The sequence below is a fragment of the Aedes aegypti genome, chromosome 2 (assembly GCF_002204515.2).
Source record: "Aedes aegypti strain LVP_AGWG chromosome 2, AaegL5.0 Primary Assembly, whole genome shotgun sequence".
In the NCBI taxonomy this organism is placed as follows: domain Eukaryota; kingdom Metazoa; phylum Arthropoda; class Insecta; order Diptera; family Culicidae; genus Aedes; species Aedes aegypti.
In genome coordinates, this window is record NC_035108.1 from 112,676,526 (window position 1) to 112,695,305 (window position 18,780).

The 18,780-nt window shown below is 37.1% G+C and overlaps 1 protein-coding gene across 2 annotated transcripts in view; it reads left to right on the forward strand.

The window, feature by feature from the left end:
* Window positions 1–18,780, forward strand: part of LOC5565875 (lariat debranching enzyme) — a 55,743-nt gene that overhangs the window by 10,726 nt on the left and 26,237 nt on the right. Inside the window, exon 3 of one of the 2 annotated variants that reach the window (XR_002499928.1) lies at window positions 8,583–9,401. Coding sequence is in view for 1 of the 2 variants with exons in the window: in XM_021842004.1 (XP_021697696.1) it covers window positions 8,583–9,337 (755 nt within the window). In the remaining variant the exon portion in view is untranslated. Of the gene's footprint in view, window positions 1–8,582; window positions 9,580–18,780 lie in introns of those variants that run through there. The other variant, XM_021842004.1, reaches the window with a different exon arrangement.

Below are 18,780 nucleotides of genomic sequence, written 5' to 3' on the forward strand. Positions count from 1 at the left end.
GATGTTTGTCGGTTGTTGTTTATGGGAGGAAAATCCTCCTGATTGAACAAGTTGTTGGACGATTTTGATGCTGTCGATGTTTGCAGTGATTTATGAGCAGGTGCAGCGCTTGAATCTGCACACTTTCTGCCAGGATGAGATGGTTCGGAGCATCGTTGGCATGATTTGGGTTGGCCGGCATAAGAGACCATAGTAGGTTCTTTTTCTATGGTGATGAACGATGGAATTTCTCGAAGTAAATTCATCCTGAGTACTCGCACTCCGTTTGAAATTCCTGGAAAGTAGTGCTTCCACTTCTCACTTCTAATGGAGATTACCTCTCCATACTTCATCATGTGGTCAGCGATTGTAACTTGACTCATCGACGGTGGGAGGTCGTGGATTCGGACCGTCACTGCGTCACAATCGATGTAAACCGGAATTCGAAATTTCGTGTTACCACACAGCATTGTTCGCTTCCAATTATGCTCTAATTGGTACCGAGCGACAATTTCTTTTGATTTCATTTCGATGAGCACACAGTTGCGCGTGTGATGCAACTGTATGCTCTTAAGATCAGTAAGCTGGAGCTTTATTTCATTCTCCAAAAATTGCTGCACATCTGCCACATCAGGGCGAACGGGGAGAACACTGAAGTCCACCACTAGAGTGTTATTTCGCGCACTGCACATTTTCCACAAACTGCAAACGAAAGCGAGAGGGCAAAGAAGTACGTCCGACGAAGGCAAAGTTTGGCTGGGAACTGTTGACGTCGAATTGTTTGACCATCATTTTTCGTTTAGCAGCCACATTCATCAATGTTCGAAAAGTTGTTTGTCGAACGACAGGAGTAAATACTTCATAATAATCCGTGCCATATTGTTGACTGAAGTCAACGTGCCTTGAATCGCTGTACCCTTCCAGTTGAATCTCACTTCTGCTTTAAACCCCATTTACAGCCGATCGCAAGCTTCCCGGGGGTAGATCAACCAGTTCTCAAGTTTGCTTTGATTCTATGGATTGCAGCTCTTCCATTATTGCTTCTCTCCACTGTAGCTTTTGTGGACATGATAACGCTTCCTGTACATTCCTTGGCTCCTTTTGGTTATCAGTGGAGGCTCTACAAACGTATTTGTTCGGCATCTTACCTTTTGTAGTTCTGGTAGATCTTCTCAACTGCTCGGTTTCATTGTCCGTATCAAATCCCACAAACGTGTCCTCGCTAGATGTGCTTGTATTAACGTCTTCAGAAAACCATTGCTCATCGCCAGATTCAACCGCTTCAGCATCCTCAAATTCAGGAGTAGCGTTAATGATGGTATCACGGTGTGTTTTGCAATTAACTTCCAACGGCACGACAATTTCATTGAGGGATCTATCATCACTGATCCTATGAGCATTCAAGAAACTTTACATCACGGCTTACAGTTATCTTCCCTTTAACGATGTCCAGCAAACGATAAGCTTTAGACTCCTCACTGTAGCCAGCCAGTTTCAACTCAACAGCTTTTTCTTCCAGCCTACCTTGTTTCTCGCCAGCTACGTGGTAGTACGCATCAACTCCAAAACCACGAATGTGTTGGAGATTCGGTTTTGATCCAAACCAGCGTTCATATGGGGTTCCTTCAATTGACCTGGATGGTAAAAGGTTTTGCAAGTAGTTCGCCGTTACCACTGCTTCTCCCAAAAACCTATTATGCAATCGACTAAGCTTCTGTTCTTTCGTTCAGCTGTTCCATTTTGTTCCGGGGTGTAGGGGGCGGTATACTGAAACTTGATTCCGTTTTCCTTCAAATATGCTTTCACAGCTTCTCCGGATTACTCTCCTCCTCGATCCGAACGTATGATTTTAGGTTTTCTTCCGAACTGAGTCTTCGCCATTTCGCCTTCAGTCTCGACTAAGGACTAAGTTGTGAACACCACGCATTGTATCAAGACTCAAAACTCATGGTTGTTTCATCTGGGGCTACCAACGGTATGATAGGATTCCAGTTTTTTAATGATTACATGAGAAGTTTTTCCATCTTTTAAGCATATGCTATTCTTTCGAGTTATACTGGTTTCGTTACTATTGGCAATAAATCAGCTTATATTTTAATTGAGAATTTTACCTTCTTTGAGTCATCGGCACTTCTTTGCTGTTATACTAATACAACAATTGTTCGCATCGCACTTGCTTAAACTTCATAAGAGATTTTTCCTTCTTTTGATCAAAGGCTGTTCTTTCTGTTTCTCCTCCAATATTAGGATTTCAACGTGTGCACAGAGCTCTGCACCGTTGCTTGCGTATAGCAGTAAACCGATTGACTCGGCCAACAATTACGTGGAAAAAGCTCTTAGTTTCTACGTTGTGAATAGAAGAAGCCAACATTTGCTTGCGGTTACTAGAATTATGAAATAATTTACTTGATACGATTCGAGGGATCGAAGCAATCCAGTCCTGCAGCAGGACAAATAAGTCGTGAACTGTTTTAGTTACTGTCAAAAGCTGACTGCAAACACAATGCAAAAACTTCTGCTGGCTGGCAGCTATTACCGCTAGCAAAAAAGTGAATATTTGCTTACATTTAGGATGTTCTTCTTTCAGCACTGACTGTTTGTTGAACTAACACCAAAAAGCCAATTATATGTATATCAATGATGATTAACCTTCTTCAAAAATAAGTTTAATGAATTCTTTGAAATTCAGCTTCGAAACTCACTACAATAACATGCTAACTGTAATTCACTATCATTTCCTATTTCGGCCAAACAGCATTCGTCCAAATGACCCTTTCGGCCAAATGGCGTTCAGCCAAACGGCATTCGGCCAAATTACTCGGAACCGTAATCATCAATCAGCGTCAGGAAATACCTTCTTCCTCCTGGGGTCATCGTTCGCATAGGACCACAGACATCGGTGGATATTAGCTCCATAATATCCTTTGACCTGTTCCTAGACGCCTTCGGAAATGCATGACGGAACATTTTTCCTTTGATATACAATCCTCACATTCGATGTTACAATCGCACTTCTAGAACTGCATTCCGCTGGCTAAGTTGCACAATTTCTTCACAGCTTTGCAGTCTCGATGGCCCAAAATACGATGCCATTCGTGAATGCATAGTTCTGAACGTTGCCAGGGACACGGATTGCTTCGCAGGTATCAGGTATCAGAAGGCCGGCTCCAAAGGCACGTTCCCCACCAGTTGGGAGATTTGTGCCATCGCCATATTTGAGCCTATTTCATCATCTGCCCGATGGAAGAGGAAAGGGAAGGGAAAGATGGGAGGAAATAGGAGTGGGGTCCCTTGAAGAGGGAAGATCGCATAAGCGAAATGAGAGCATGTAGCTCCGTACCACAATGGACCCTCCCCTTGGTTATGCGACCTTGCCGCGATGGGAGGGCATAATCCATTAGCTCATATGATGGAAACCAAAGGCGTAACCTGTAGTGGTGGTATCACATTTTGGCACTTTTTGCTTAAAGCCGCGTCATAATTCATATGGCATAGACGCAATAATATCTCGGATGTGATCCAACGGATATTCTGCGTCATTGATAGAATTGATGCCCATTTCAAATAATTAATCTATTCGAAGTGGACATTAATACTATTGGTGACGTTCAGTTTGCCTTTTGCTAACCAGAATGATCCGTAGCCACTCTTACTATTAGCTAGTTAGATACATCGTTATCATATACGACGTAGGGAATACATAGGAACTCTTAGGAAAATGACTAGTAGATTCACTGAGTAGAAATAAGTGGCGACAATCTTATTTTAATATGGTTTTTACATTGCCATAATAAGAAATACCTCTTTTGTAACAGCGGTATAAATAATCTAATTCCAGCTTCATTTTCGCAAAATTTACAAGTAGAAAGTAGGCGTTGTGAAGCATTGCATTTGCCACCGAAAAGTGAATCATGTAGGAGACTGTAATAGAAGCCTAAGGTAACTTTACTCTTCAATATTCACTATAAAATGACTATGGAAAGTAAGACGCTGAGATCGATCATTAGGGTACACTTGCTAGTTTCGAAAAATTGTTGATCAGACAAGGAAAGCGACTTTTTTCTTTAAGGATATATGAACGTAATGACCAATAAACACTTTTAACAACAAAAAATAAAATTAACTAGAACTACTACTAAACAGCCTAATTTTGTTAAAACTTGAAGACAATTAACATTTAAGACTCTAATCTTACGTAAAAGACAGGAGTAATCAGAATAGCACTTGAATGACAAATTATTCAAAACCATTTCGACTAGACAGTATTAGTAATGACACTACTACACAACTATTTCAAACAAATTCTGATGGAGCTGCTGATTTTCACAATGCTTCCTTTTCTCAGAAGCAAGGGAATATGGGCACTTTTCAAAAACTACCACGTCACAATACTAATAAAAAAACAGTGTTCATGTGGGCGCCATTGCCTAGTCCGTCTGAGTATTGGTCCTGGTAGAGGGGAAACTTGGCAAAAGCCAGACCGAGGGTTCAGCCTTGACAAGTTAAGCTGTCAGGCAGCTCCAACTGAATACCATACAAAAAAAAAAAAAAAAAAAAAAAAAAAAAAAAAAAAAAAAAAAAAAAAAAAAAAAAAAAAAAAAATGTAGCTCCGTACCACAATGGGTGCCCTAAAAAGGGCACTGCAAAACGCATGAGCGTAAAGAGAGCCTATAGCTCATTACCACAGCGGGTCAAGAATAACAGAATGTCGGGTTAAAAATAACAGAATGTCCTGAAGATTCAGGCTTCTGAATTCAGTTTCACTTAATAAGTGTTTACCAAGTAATTGGAATCGCATTTGCGAAAAAACTGGACAGTTGCATATCAGGTGATACGAAGTTCCATAATCGGAGTCACAACTATCACACACAAATGATTCAGCACGCTGAATATTTGCCATGTGATAGTTGAGTCGGCAGTGACCTGTCATCGCTCTGACCAAGAGACTGCAATTCTGCTTTGACAGATTTGTTAAATACTTCGCCACCCTTGGAGATGGCTCAGTAATGTACAATTTTGTTTGACGACATGACTCCAAACTGCCGACACGAATGCACCCTTCTGGTGTAAAGTGTCGTAAATACAGAAAAAAATGACTCCAAACTATTCCAATATTGCTTGTGCTGAGTTGCCGCCCAAGAGTTTATCTGAAGCTTCACCCAGCACTTCGAAATTGGCTCAGGGCCAATGAAGTCATGCGATGCTCCATCGCGAGCTAGCTCATCAGCCAATTCATTTCCAGCGATGGAAGAACGGCCAGGTACCCATACAAGGTTTACAGAGTTGAATGAATTCAGTTCCTCGACAAGTTCGACAAGCGACGATCGATTTGCGCACCGTTTTGATTAAAACTCACCGTGAAGTTCTTCTGCACAAAACGCTTCACCGACATCAGGTTTGACTTCATTTCAAGAACGAATAACACCGCATCCATCGTAACCGTTTGCTTATTACCAGCATTGTCCAGCAATTCAAGCTTACCAGATCCACGGCTCCAAGACTTGAACTTCGTGTCATTCGCTACCTAAACGTCCTCACGTACAGTTTCGTATATTGATTTGAAAAAAACTTCTGTAGTTTGCGATGTGACATGTAGCCTCTGAGTCCAGGATCCAACAATTATCTTGGGTTTGACAATCTTCAATATAGAAACACCAATTTTCAACTGCGTTGCCTTGATGCACGTTGTTTGCTTTTTCTTTATGAAATTTCGTTTTCTTCTTCTGTCCTTCCTTCCAGGATTTGAATTCCTGACAGTCTGCCTTTTGATGGCCTGGTTTCTTGCAGAAGAAGCACTTCATGATCTTGGGACCAGTTTGAAGAATCTTCCAAGTTGCCACGATTTCTTCGCTTGTTCCATTCGTCGATCAACTTACCCTTAACAAGGTCCAAAGTTAGTTCCTCTTCTGATCTGGCTTCCAATGCAGTCACCAACGTGTCGTACTCTTCAGAAAGGCTACTGAACATGATCGCAACAAGCCAGGTTTCATCCAGTACCTTGTCGGGTTGAAGTCCGTTAAGTTTGTCGAATAGTTCCATCTATCTTCCGATATGGGCCTCCATGTCACCGTTGTTCTCCAGTCGTAACGCGCAAATTGATTGAACATGATTGGAACTTTGGTACTGAGAGTCCGCTTCACGTGGAACTTTTACAAAATCTTCCAGGCTTCAGCCGCGGTCTTGGCCTTCCTAATGTGTACGACAGGCCGGTCCAACGTACGGCCCGCAGGCCATATCCAGCCCGTCGCATCATTTTGTGCGGCCCGCGAATAGCTTTAAGATCCTCCTCAATCTTGCCCTTTTGCTGCTCACTAACTTGATTTTTGAACAGGAATTATTTGTTACGACTTTCAGGGCATTTCAGAATTAATTTTTACAACTTTAGATTTTAAGCTATTTTACTTTAAAGATTCTTCACATTAGTTTTTGATCCTTCTAAATTTACTTGCTGTCTTGAACTTGGCCTTAAATTATTGAAAACACTTTATTTAAAACTAGCTAACTTTTATGAGAAATAAATGCAAGAAATCTTGTCAAAACTTCATACTGTATCAATAAACATAACTGATTTTTATATCAATTTTGAACAAATGTTGGCGACAAATTGTGTATTGCTGGACCCAATCTCGCTTAATCTAAAGCGAGATTTTCGCTAACCCTAAGCATGGATAATTATAGCAAACATTATAGCATGCATATTCAGGATTCTCATAAATTTCACCGGAAACTTGGGCAGGATTCTCACAAAAAAGGAATTCTTCTTTGAATTCTTAAAAGGATTACACAAAACCCTTGCCAGGATTATCACCGAGAAAAATTCCAGCGCTGGATTCTCGCAAAATTCGGGATTTTATTTTTAGAAACCCCTGCACGGATTTTTAAATAATACTAGATGAGGTACTGTCAGAATCCTTTCAAAAAATCAATCAGAATGAGAATGATTTTTTTTTAGAAAATCCTGGACACCATTCTCACATGGAAATCCTGTGTTGGATTCTGTCTTAATCATTAACACAATTCTCACAGAATTGTAGGCAAGATTATCTCAAAAACAAATGTCTCTTTTCAATTTTCCAAAAGAAATTTTCATACTATTATTTGGTTTATCAAAAAAAAAAAAAACAATTACTGTATTTTAAAGGGTTTGGCCCGCCGCACGATATTTTTTTCTGAGATTTGGCCCGCGATTCAAAAAAGTTGGGTAGGCCTGGTGTACAACTTGGTTATCTTCCACAGCCAATAAAATTGTAGCTAAGGCTTGTTCTCCTTTTTGTCCAGTTTGCAGGAGCAGTATCCGATTTCTCCTCGTTGACGACTTTCCAGCAACCATATTTGGTCAAAAGTAGCTTCATTTTGAAACTCCAGTTGTCAAAATTCGTACCGTTCAACTTCTGGAAGAAAAAAAAAACATTCGATCGCCCATCTTTCTTGATCTTCCTGCTTTTATTCTGCCGTTTTAAAAAAAATCTTCAACAGTATTGTTCTAGCTTTGGATTCACATCTGCGCCCATAACCTATTGGCAGGTGGCTAATGTGGAATTGACCCAAGCTAGTGAAAGACTTTGGGATAACAAATATCGTTTTTATTAGTTGAACACTTGCCTTTATGCTAGTGAGCAGTTAACGGTAAAATTACGAACCAAATGGTTTACCTTTCTGAACAACTTTGCCTAAGTCTGATCCAGTTGCCCCTAATCGACACTCAACGTCTGTTTCTTCACCTAAGGTGACCTATGACGATTCCAATGAAAATGCTTGCTGCTCATCGCAAACTGAGAACGGGGATGAGAGTGGAGAGTTTTCGTTAATACTTTTCTCATTCGCTTCGTGTGCCACTGTCTAGTTGTAATGATCTACTTGGCCAAAAGAAATAAAATATCGTGTATTCAAATACCGCATGAACGATACATGGAAGCCTCATTAAAGAATGCATTTTTTTAGTTGAATAAAATTTATATTTGAACATGCCTGTATTACCTGATGATTGTATTACGTGTAGTTTATAATTACCTAGTGTCTTTTTTGTTGCTAAGAGTAGTTCAATGAGATCAATTGTCGGTCAGTTGAATGTAATAAGTACAAATATACAAAAGTCTCGAACTTTGTATCGCATGTTGTTTACAAAATAAAATATCCTTATAATGCTCAATTTTACACGCCACCTTGCGGCAAAATTGCAAACCAAACGTTTTGCTTTTCGGATGTCCTTGATCTGCTGAACAACTTTGTTGAAGAATACCTTTGTATCATCACCATCTCAAGATATAGCATCATGATTATTCCTGTTTTGAGGTGATGCTAAACTTTTCAGAGTGAATCAATATCCAGCTGAGTGTTGCAATACTTTTTCAAGCGAGTCCGTATTTATGACGGGTAGTGTATTTTTTTTTCCTCATCTGTAGAGCCTTTTAACCACTGCTTCCATTATTTAGGAATATTGTGGTATGACCCATATTTTATTTGGTGCTCATCAAATATCCTTTGTGTATATATAGCGTTCTATGGAATTGTGTATTCTGAGAAAATGTAATGCTTCTCGAGGGAATAGTTTTTTTTTCTGAGGAATTTTGTAGAATCCATAAAGATGAACATACATTTTGCAGGCGAAGGTGGCGGAGAGCGATTCAAATTTACCCCAACCGAAGCGGAGAAACAGATGATTCTTGAACGATTCCAGAACGATCTCCGCATTCCGCAGAATTTCACACGGATAGTTGAACCTTATAACCCTGCGATGAAACAGGATATGGATCTGGTTGGCCAACCGAAGGCATTTTTGAATCCCCAGACGACAGAATTTTGCGACAAGCTCAAAATTGATGATCCCCTGCGATTGGTAATGCTAATGACCGGACATGCCCTCAATACTTCAACCTACGTAGATCAGAACCCGTCCAGTGTTTCAATTAGTTCCGAGCGTAACGATGATGAAGTCCTCCTGGACGATGACGACGATGGATCGTGCCCTAATGATGACGAGGAGCAGAAACCGTCTCATATTCTCTCCCGAGCTCCGCTAGCTTCGGTCATTCCGAAACCAATGTGGCGCCACGATTCAAACTCGGATGTTTCCACGCTGGATGATTCGTCACTGTCCACTTCGAACATGAGTCTGCCCACGCCGAAGAAGGACTCAAATCTGTCGGATAATTTCACCATTGAAAATTTGAACCTGTCCAGCCCTAAGCTCTCTTTGGTGGTCGATAAGGGATCACCTTCACCTTCATCTTCGCTATTGGACGGGATCAGCAAATTACCCGCAGGAGATAGCAAAAGCGATGATCCATCCGAAAAGCCACCGATGAAAAAGTTCAAACGAAGGAATCAAGCCATCTACAACAAGGAGGATAGCGATTGAGAATATGCGCAGTTGATGGATTGCCAAGAATCGTGTACATATTCCGATCGTTCACATATAAGAGGTAAGTACCTAAATATCCATTTATACGTTAGCAGATAGCAACTAGTACCTGCTATCTTGGAATTGGAATGCAATATTCGTGGACGTGCATCACAGAGTGTAAGCATGTATGAGAGTGATGAATTACTGCTGACCTGAGTTGAGGCAATTATGAGAATAAATATCGTATGGAACCACCGCTACAGCGATGAATCATAAAACCTAAAACTATCCATACTCCTAATCAATTTGGCTAAAAAAATAAACTAAACAAATGTTGGTTGAATCAAATCCTTGGAACATCTAAAGATTTTCAAGTAGGTACCTAATCGAAATTCATTTGCCTATTAGTGACTAAACTTCTTCTACTGACGACTTTCTATGAAAAGTCTAGAAATATCAAGTTGCAGAATCATGATGTCACACAATTTTAAATTTTAAGGCATCCGAAAAAAAATCTGAGAATCGAAAAAACTGATTTGAATGGACACCTTTATATTAAAAGCACGTACCGTAATCTGGGGTAACATTGATCATTTTTCTGAATGTTTCTTTAATATTTCGTTCGAAAATACAAATGTTGAAAATTTTACATTTTTAAAACAAGTACTGTCACCCATAGCTCGAGACTATATACTGTATTTTGTTTTTTGAAAGATTTAAGCTTGTTAAAAAAATGTTTTAGACAACTTTTTGATTCAGCAGATATGGGGTAACATTGACCACCTATGTAAACAACGTTCAGTAATACTGAATATGTCGTTACTTACTTAAATTACTTAAATCATGACCCCTGAAGCCGAATATAAAGGCCAAACGCTTACAAATCATTTACTTTTTGAGTTATTTTAAAATTAAAAACACCTCGAACCACGGAATAAGCCTAAAATAAGGCAAATGCCTAAGGAAATTTTACATTCCTAACAATAATTCGGTAGTGTTTCCTAATTGAGCATACTTATAAAAGTTTTGACAACGGAATCGTTTTCGGAGATGCCATTTTTAGTGAGAATCACATTTTTATTGCTTATATCGTTTGCAGAACTTGTGTGAGACATGAATCTTCGGTAGTGTCATCCTTAACAATCGAAATCATTATTTCAAAAAGTTGACAAATTTACGCATAAGGTAAACTCAATTTTCGCAAAAAACATTAACTTTTATTAGCACCGCTGATCAATGATACCCCGGATTACGGTATCAATTCATTCATACAAGGATATCTTCAGCAGAGTTACAAATCGTATGGCGAGTTAAAACATTATGTAACTCGCCATACGATGTGTAACTCTGCCGAAGATGCCGAATGTATTTTGTATTTAATTAATGAATAAACAAAACTGCGGAACAGATATTTGTCAAGCATCAAAATACAGCATTTTACTTAATCTTCCGTCAGTCGCTCAAAAAAAAGTTACACAAGTGGTCGCATCATGCACTGAGTATACGCGGAGCAATTTTGATTGTCAATCTAAAGCTAGGCAAGATAGAGTATTGATGTTTTTGGCAAATTTCTTCAGTTCAACGGTTCCAATGGTCAATGGACAAATGAAACTTAAATAAACAAACGGATTATTGCAACATACTTTAGCCTTGAATAGAATAAACCACTTTGTTGTAGACGTTATTTTCATGATTATGCAATCACGATCCTAGATATTTGGGTTGTAAATATAGCATACTCAGTAGCACCATCTTGCTATAATATCGCTATCCTAAGATAGCTGCGATCAATATACAGCATGCTCACTAGCGCCATCTGGTGGTAGAATTGGGTGGCCTATCACATGCTATATTTTATTATTTTATTAATGATTTTACCTTAACCAAACCATTAGGAGTTCTTTGTAGTTATACTGCTATAAAAAATATTTGTATTACACTTGCTTAAAATTCCGTAAGGAAACACCAACGACAAACAAACGTAACACTTCGAACATAATACGATCAAAATCATAGTCACGGTCGATTGACCACTTATCATATATTCGAATCGACCTTTAAAAAGGTGGTGGGCTCGTTTCATTCTTGTGATAACACAAATTTGTCGGCACTTTAAGTGTCGGCATAAGCCCTTATTGCTATTTTACAAAAAAATGCTTAACTATTCTTAGATTTATTTCTTGTAGGGTCAGGCAGGGCAAGACGAGCGCGATTTAAGCCTACTTAGACGTTCTTATTTTGGTAAAATTGGTGACCATGCTTATCTTTTACATTATTACTTTGATCTCCAACAATTAAAAGCCTTAAAAAGTTGTTTTGACCGATGTTAATCATCGCTATTTTTTAACGTGTTATTTGTTAAAAAATAGCGATGATTAACATCGGTCAAAAATACTCCGAGCAAGATGCGCACTCCCATAAAAAGATGAAATTTATTAAAGAAAACTATAATTTTTCAATGCTTGTGATATCCAAAGATATTATCGTTAAATTTTTATAGTATTTATCTTCAACTACCGTCGTTGGGGGTGAGAATGGGTCAAAAAAGGATATGTACGAATTATTTATTGAATAACTATCGCAATTTAATTCCAATAAACTTTAAATTTGGTGGGTACGTACTTTGATAGTTCATTAACAACTGTACAAAAAAATAAAGAAAAATATGTATTCACTACGGCACTACAAGTGAATGGAAAATGACCCAAACTGACATTGGGGGTGACATTGGGTCACTGTAATTGAAATAACTTGTTTTTGAGAATGTAATTGCACAACTATCCACATCTGGAAAATATTGATGAAATACGATGCAAACAAGACGAAAAGGCATCTAGAATGTTTCACAAGTATGATAAACCTATTTAAAAGTACGATTATACTAAAAAAATGAGCTATGAGAAAAAATGTGTAAACCCAGCATTTATCGTCAAGTTTACATAAATTTTCTTCTTTTTTTCCTTCAAATTAACTTCAAAGTCTCATCCCTATTGCCACAAAACATATTCAGTTTTCCCAAAGGTGCACTGAAACAGTTATTATTTTAAACATTCGCAAATAGTTAAATATCGGTGCGACATTCCACGATCAATACATTTCATACAGTTGTTGACGTCACAATCCTGGTATTTCAGCGATCCATTTCATTTGTACTTCCGTGAGATGCTTCTATAACATGAAACTACTAATAAATAATAAAAAATTTTAAACAAAAAATCCATTTGATTAAATTTTACGTTGTTGCTGCGCAAGAAAAAACAGATGCTGGTTTGAGAAGTTGTAAAAATGCGTTGCATTGTTATTCAATGCACGGCATTCTTAAGTAGACTTGTTTGATGTTTCAGGATATTGTATTTAGAAAGAATAAACACATCCTAATGATGGAAGAGTACACACGGCACCGTAAAACGACAAAAATGTAGACTTGTGATTACAGTCACAATCGTTCTTGTATGACCCAATCTCACCCCCATTTTTAATGTTTTAGACACCGTACCGAAAAATATTAAATTTTTGTGGAAAAATAGAACAGATTTCGGAAAATACGATTGAAATGTATTGAAAAGACTTTCGACCTTCTACTAATACCGTGCACCCCCGCTAATTTAAACGGTACCTCATGCAAACCATCGGGGTTCATTTTTAATTTGAACATCTAGTTACCCTAGAAACGTGTTTCTGGTAACCTCTTTCACTGTTTTGTTTTGATTCTGCGTTCCGTTCCTCAGCGTTCCATCTCACTTCACTCCGTTCCATGAGCAAAATGACGTTTGAACCATTTTTAATCTGAACGATGTGCAAATTAGCGGGGTACAGATTAAAAAGTGTTCAGATTAAATGTGGTTAAACCAACGGGGGTACCCGGTATAACCATAGATTTTGAAGTACCGTAATCCGGGGTATCATTGATCAGCGGGGTAACAATGATCGGAATGACTCATCTCGTAATAAGTTGGTATCATCATTTATTGATGAAACATTTCCAAAGCATAAATGTTGCTTCTCTTTCTTATATTTATAAGCTACCGAAAATTAAGATTTTTGCAAAAATTGCGTTAACTTTATGCGTAAAATTGTCAAGTTTACGAAACAATTATTTCAATGGTTAAGGATGACACTACCGAAGATTCATGTCTCACATAAATTCTGCAAGCGATATGAGCAAGGATAATGCAGTTCTCACTGAAAATGGCATCGCCAAAAACGATTCCGCTGTCAAAACTTTTATAAGTATGCTCAATTAGGCAACATTAACGAATTACTGTTAAGAATGTAGAATTCCGTTAGGAAATCGCCTACCTTTAGGCGTATTCCGCTTTTCGAGGTGTTTTAATTTTAAAATAACTCAAAAAGTAAATGAGATGTAAACGTTTGGACATCATATTCGGCTTCAGGGGCCATGATTAATGTAAGTAACGACATTTTCAATAAGGTACCGTGGGGGGGTCTACCCCGTTTGGCATAATGCCGTTTGGCATACAGTCGTTTGGCATAAAGTCGTTTGGCATAATAGTCGTTTGGCATAATGGTCGTTTGGCATAATGGTCGTTTGGCATAATTTGAAAAAGGAAGATACTGCAGTGGTACAGTAATATGCCGTACCATAAGGTGCGTCATAAAATTCCATGTTCCTTTTTTTTCAAATGACATGGAATAACTTAGGCGTTGGATATATTTTTTTTTGTTAAAAATGCGCCATAATATCCCGGACATAATGACCCCGGAAGTCATGTATGGTGCAATCCAAAAGAGCTTTATTGGATATTGGTTCCTTGAAAAAAAATGATGATAAGAAGTATGTCCTATAACTAACTGACAACGGAATGTACGATCGTGAGCAGTTTATACACACCCCTTTGCTTAATGGAAGGAATTTGATTAAATTCAATGTTTTTTCACAATTATGCCAAACGACCGTTATGCCAAATGGCGATTATGCCAAACGACCGTTATGCCAAATGGCATTATGCCAAACAGCTATTATGCCAAACGACTGTATGCCAAACGGCATTATGCCAAACGGGGTAGACCCCCGTGGGGCAAGTGGGTAATGGAATTCGCATAGTTGAGATTCCTAAATTTCTAGAGACTTTAAATTGAAACAAATGAGGTTGTGTATATTTTTTAGCTTGACTCCCATCATATGTAAGCAGCATGTTGAAATTAATTTTTATGAAAAATTAAAGAAAAAAATACAGAAAAAGTTTTTGAAAAATGTCTTCTTACTTTTCACTTGCCCCAAAAGTGGGGCAAGTGAAAAGTTTACAGTTTTGAACAATAAATTCAAAAACAAACAGTCATATTCACGATTTTTATTAGCTTTAACACTTGTTAAGGCTTCCCAATGAACAATAACATAAGTAACATGTAAACAAAGAAAATGTTATTCTTTTCACTTCAATTTTCTTCTGTTCAGTTATGTTAGTTGAAATGATTCGACAACATTATAACTGAAAAATTTCCAATGTTAGTTCTTACATTATAGGACAGCAATTACATTTCTGCTCTGTAGAATTTCCACCGCTCGTTATTTGTTTTTGAGAAAGTCGGATATGACGTCGGATAACTCTTCGGGAGAAATCAAACGGAATTCTTCAATAACGTATTTAGGGTCTTTTTTATGTGATGTAATTTATGTAATGATAAACTTTTCACTTGCCCCACCTGATAAGTAATTGACGGTGTTTAAATTTAGTTATTTTTATGTCTACGTCGAATTAATTCTAAAACTTTTTTTATTGCAGTTTGAAACTGTCACAGAGGATAACTAAGAAGTGGTACAGGAAATTATTTTCCGCAACTTTTTTCCACTGAAAATATTAAAGGGCCATGATTAATGTAAGTAACGACATTTTCAATAAGGTACCGTGGGGCAAGTGGGTAATGGAATTCGCATAGTTGAGATTCTTCCAATTCTAGAAACTTTAAATTGAAACAAATGAGGTTGTGTATATTTTTTAGCTTGACTCCCATCATATGTAAGCAGCATGTTGAAATTAATTTTTATGAAAAATTAAAGAAAAAAATACAGAAAAAGTTTTTGAAAAATGTCTTCTTACTTTTCACTTGCCCCAAAAGTGGGGCAAGTGAAAAGTTTACAGTTTTGAACAATAAATTCAAAAACAAACAGTCATATTCACGATTTTTATTAGCTTCAACACTTGTTAAGGCTTCCCAATGAACAATAACATAAGTAACATGTAAACAAAGAAAATGTTATTCTTTTCTCTTCAATTTTCTTCTGTTCAGTTATGTTAGTTGAAATGATTCGACAACATTATAACTGCAAAATTTCCAATGCTAGTTCTTACATTATAGGACAGCAATTACATTTCTGCTCTGTAGAATTTCCACCGCTCGTTATTTGTTTTTGAGAAAGTCGGATATGACGTCGGATAACTCTTCGGGAGAAATCAAACGGAATCCTTCAATAACGTATTTAGGGTCTTTTTTATGTGATGTAATTTATGTAATGATAAACTTTTCACTTGCCCCACCTGATAAGTAATTGACGGTGTTTAAATTTAGTTATTTTTATGTCTACGTCGAATTAATTCTAAAACTTTTTTTATTGCAGTTTGAAACTGTCACAGAGGATAACTAAGAAGTGGTACAGGAAATTATTTTCCGCAACTTTTTTCCACTGAAAATATTAAAATAAGATTGTACGCCGCCAACTTGTTACGGAGTAACAGTTGACAGGTTAACAATTTTTCACTCTATTATGCAATAATGGCTGAAAAATCTCAGAAATCTCTTACCTATCGTAATGTTCTCAATGACCTCAAAGGTTTACGCATGAGTTTAAAACGTTAATTCACATATTCAGTAAAATATATCAATTGGGTCCTAAAATTTTTAATGAATTCTTGTTTTTATTTAATAATACGAAAGAGCATGTTCTTGCAACTACTTTAGCAAGTTTTCCAGCTCAAATAACGGCTATAACATTTTTAAACTTCAATTTTAAAAATGGTTCCATATATGAACCTTGACACTTGTGATCTTGTTTGACATTCACTTTTTCGACAAAAATACCACAGGGCATATAGTTTTAACACTGGGGTTGTTCCTATCTGACATTTCGGAAGGGATACGGAAAACAAAATATACCCAAAATTTGAGTTTAAACCAAGAAGTGTGACTAAATTCCAAAAATCATAAAAACAATGTTTTTTGTACTTAAACCAACGAAAATCATTTAAAAATTGAGTAAACATGTGTTTCTGCCCTAAACTTAAGTGTTTGGTACTAAAATTGAGACAGGGCTTTAGGACCCTATTGTTTTCACTTACCCCATTTACCCACATGCCCCGCGGTACCCTATTACCGAACGATGTTTACATGGATGATCAATGTTACCCCATATCAGCTAAATGAAAAAATCACATAAAACATTTTTGTAAACATGCTTAAATCTTTCAAAAAACAAAATACAGTACATAGTCACGAGCTATGGGTGGCAGTACTTGTTTTAAAAATATAAAACTCACAACATTCACATTTTTGGATGAAATATTTAAGAAAAATCCCAAAAACTGATCAATGTTACCCCGGATTACGGTACATGCGTTATACTTCGCACAGGAGAAATTTAATGTTGTAAATTTTCTCTAGCTTCAACATACAATTTTATTGTAAATAAAAAACTACTATTCCTAAAAATGTAAATTGTGATTAATTATGTGTAATAATATGTTCCCCAACATATGAATTATAAATTTTTGTAATATCAGCGTTATTAGCTGAAATATTTCATGTATCATATTTTTCCGTTTTGACCCAATCTCACCCCCTAGACCCATTGTCATCCCCATCGACGGTAGCTTAATTTTTAAGTTTTTATCAAATAATGAATAACGTTAAATAAATTGATAAGGTTTTATTTAAAAAACGATCAAATTTGTTGATTGTTAATATATTCTTTTGAAAAATAGTTTTGTACAAGGCGGATACCGTAAGTAAATCCCACAGCTAAAAGTGGTTCTATTATTTCACACTTTAACTTAATTCTGAACATGGTGCTCATCTTGCCTCAAGAGACTGGTTTAGGGTTGAATGGCTACCGCTTCTGCTTCATAAGCAGAAGGTCATGGGTTCAAATCCAGGCCCGGCTCTTTCCTCGTACTTTGTAGCTGTATATTTCACTGGCTTCTGTCTGCCACTTTTAATATATCACAGTAGATCTATCACAGTGCATTGCATTTGCTAGAACCCGAGACGGCAAAAAACCGTTTCCCTTCGCTTCCATTCTTCCATCATTATATAGCACGCTTTTCCTTACGCCTGATAAATAGGCAGTCTGCTAACCAAACAGCAAAATCTCTTTGCAATAAAAGTTATACCAGCCCTACACCTGCCCGCATGAACTGGCGTAGGACGGGAGGGGTTCGAATAGCTTTTAGATTGAATTTTATAAGTAGGGGAAAGTGGGGCAGTTTGGCCACCTTAAGAAAAAGTTGGTAAAAGTGATGAAAATAGTATGGAAACTTTGGATTTTTGCGTGATTTCCAGCAATTCTTAGATCAATACACTAGATCTGTATGATTTCTGTTGTCGCAATCGGTTTTCTGTACATATTTCGACTAATATGATAATCAAAAAGCCTCCAGAATAATTATGTTCACACGAATAAGAAAGAACGTTCAGAACGACCGATTTTTGGAGGTTATCAAAACAATGATTAATGAAAATTGGCTGAAAAATTCGACTATCTGTATTTTTTATTTTCACAAAAGGCTTGTTCTTCGAAAGCATCATCAATCAGAAGCCTTCTGAAAATTATCAAGTTATTTTTGGTGCAACAATTTTCCAGATATCATAAAATCATTCTTCACCGATTTTTAGAGAAAAATATTTTAATTTAATTTAAATCCTGACGGAAGTGCTGATATAAGCCCATAACTGCATATTTGTCACATTCGACATTTTTAACAATTTGGAGTTAATACGGAGAGTCATAAAATGATAACCACCTTCGATCAACTTACTGAAGTCTGCAAGATTGTTCTAGAAAATTCGAAAAAAAAATACCAAGTTGTTTTGTCACATTGGCAATTGTAATCGCATAACAGTCACATTCAGATTATACATGAGCCTCGTATTGTGATTGCAATAAAATTTCCTTCAGAATTATTTTCTGGCTATTCACACAATACGCAGTATTAGCTGTACACAAAATTTCAGCTTCAAATATGCACTTTCGAGATCCTGGTAATTTTTAGAAATTTTAGTTTCTTCCCATACTGCCATAGAATGCAAACTTGGTACTCCATTTACTCAATGGCTACTTTTGTCGAATGTTACAAATATGCAGTTATGGGCAGTATAGTATTTATATGAAAAATTACCTACGCCTTCATAGAGTTGCTTATTTTGCCCCCACGTCTTTTTTGAGCACAATACAAAAACATACTTTTTTATTTTCAGAAAACCTCTCGTAGCACAATGGCAATCAT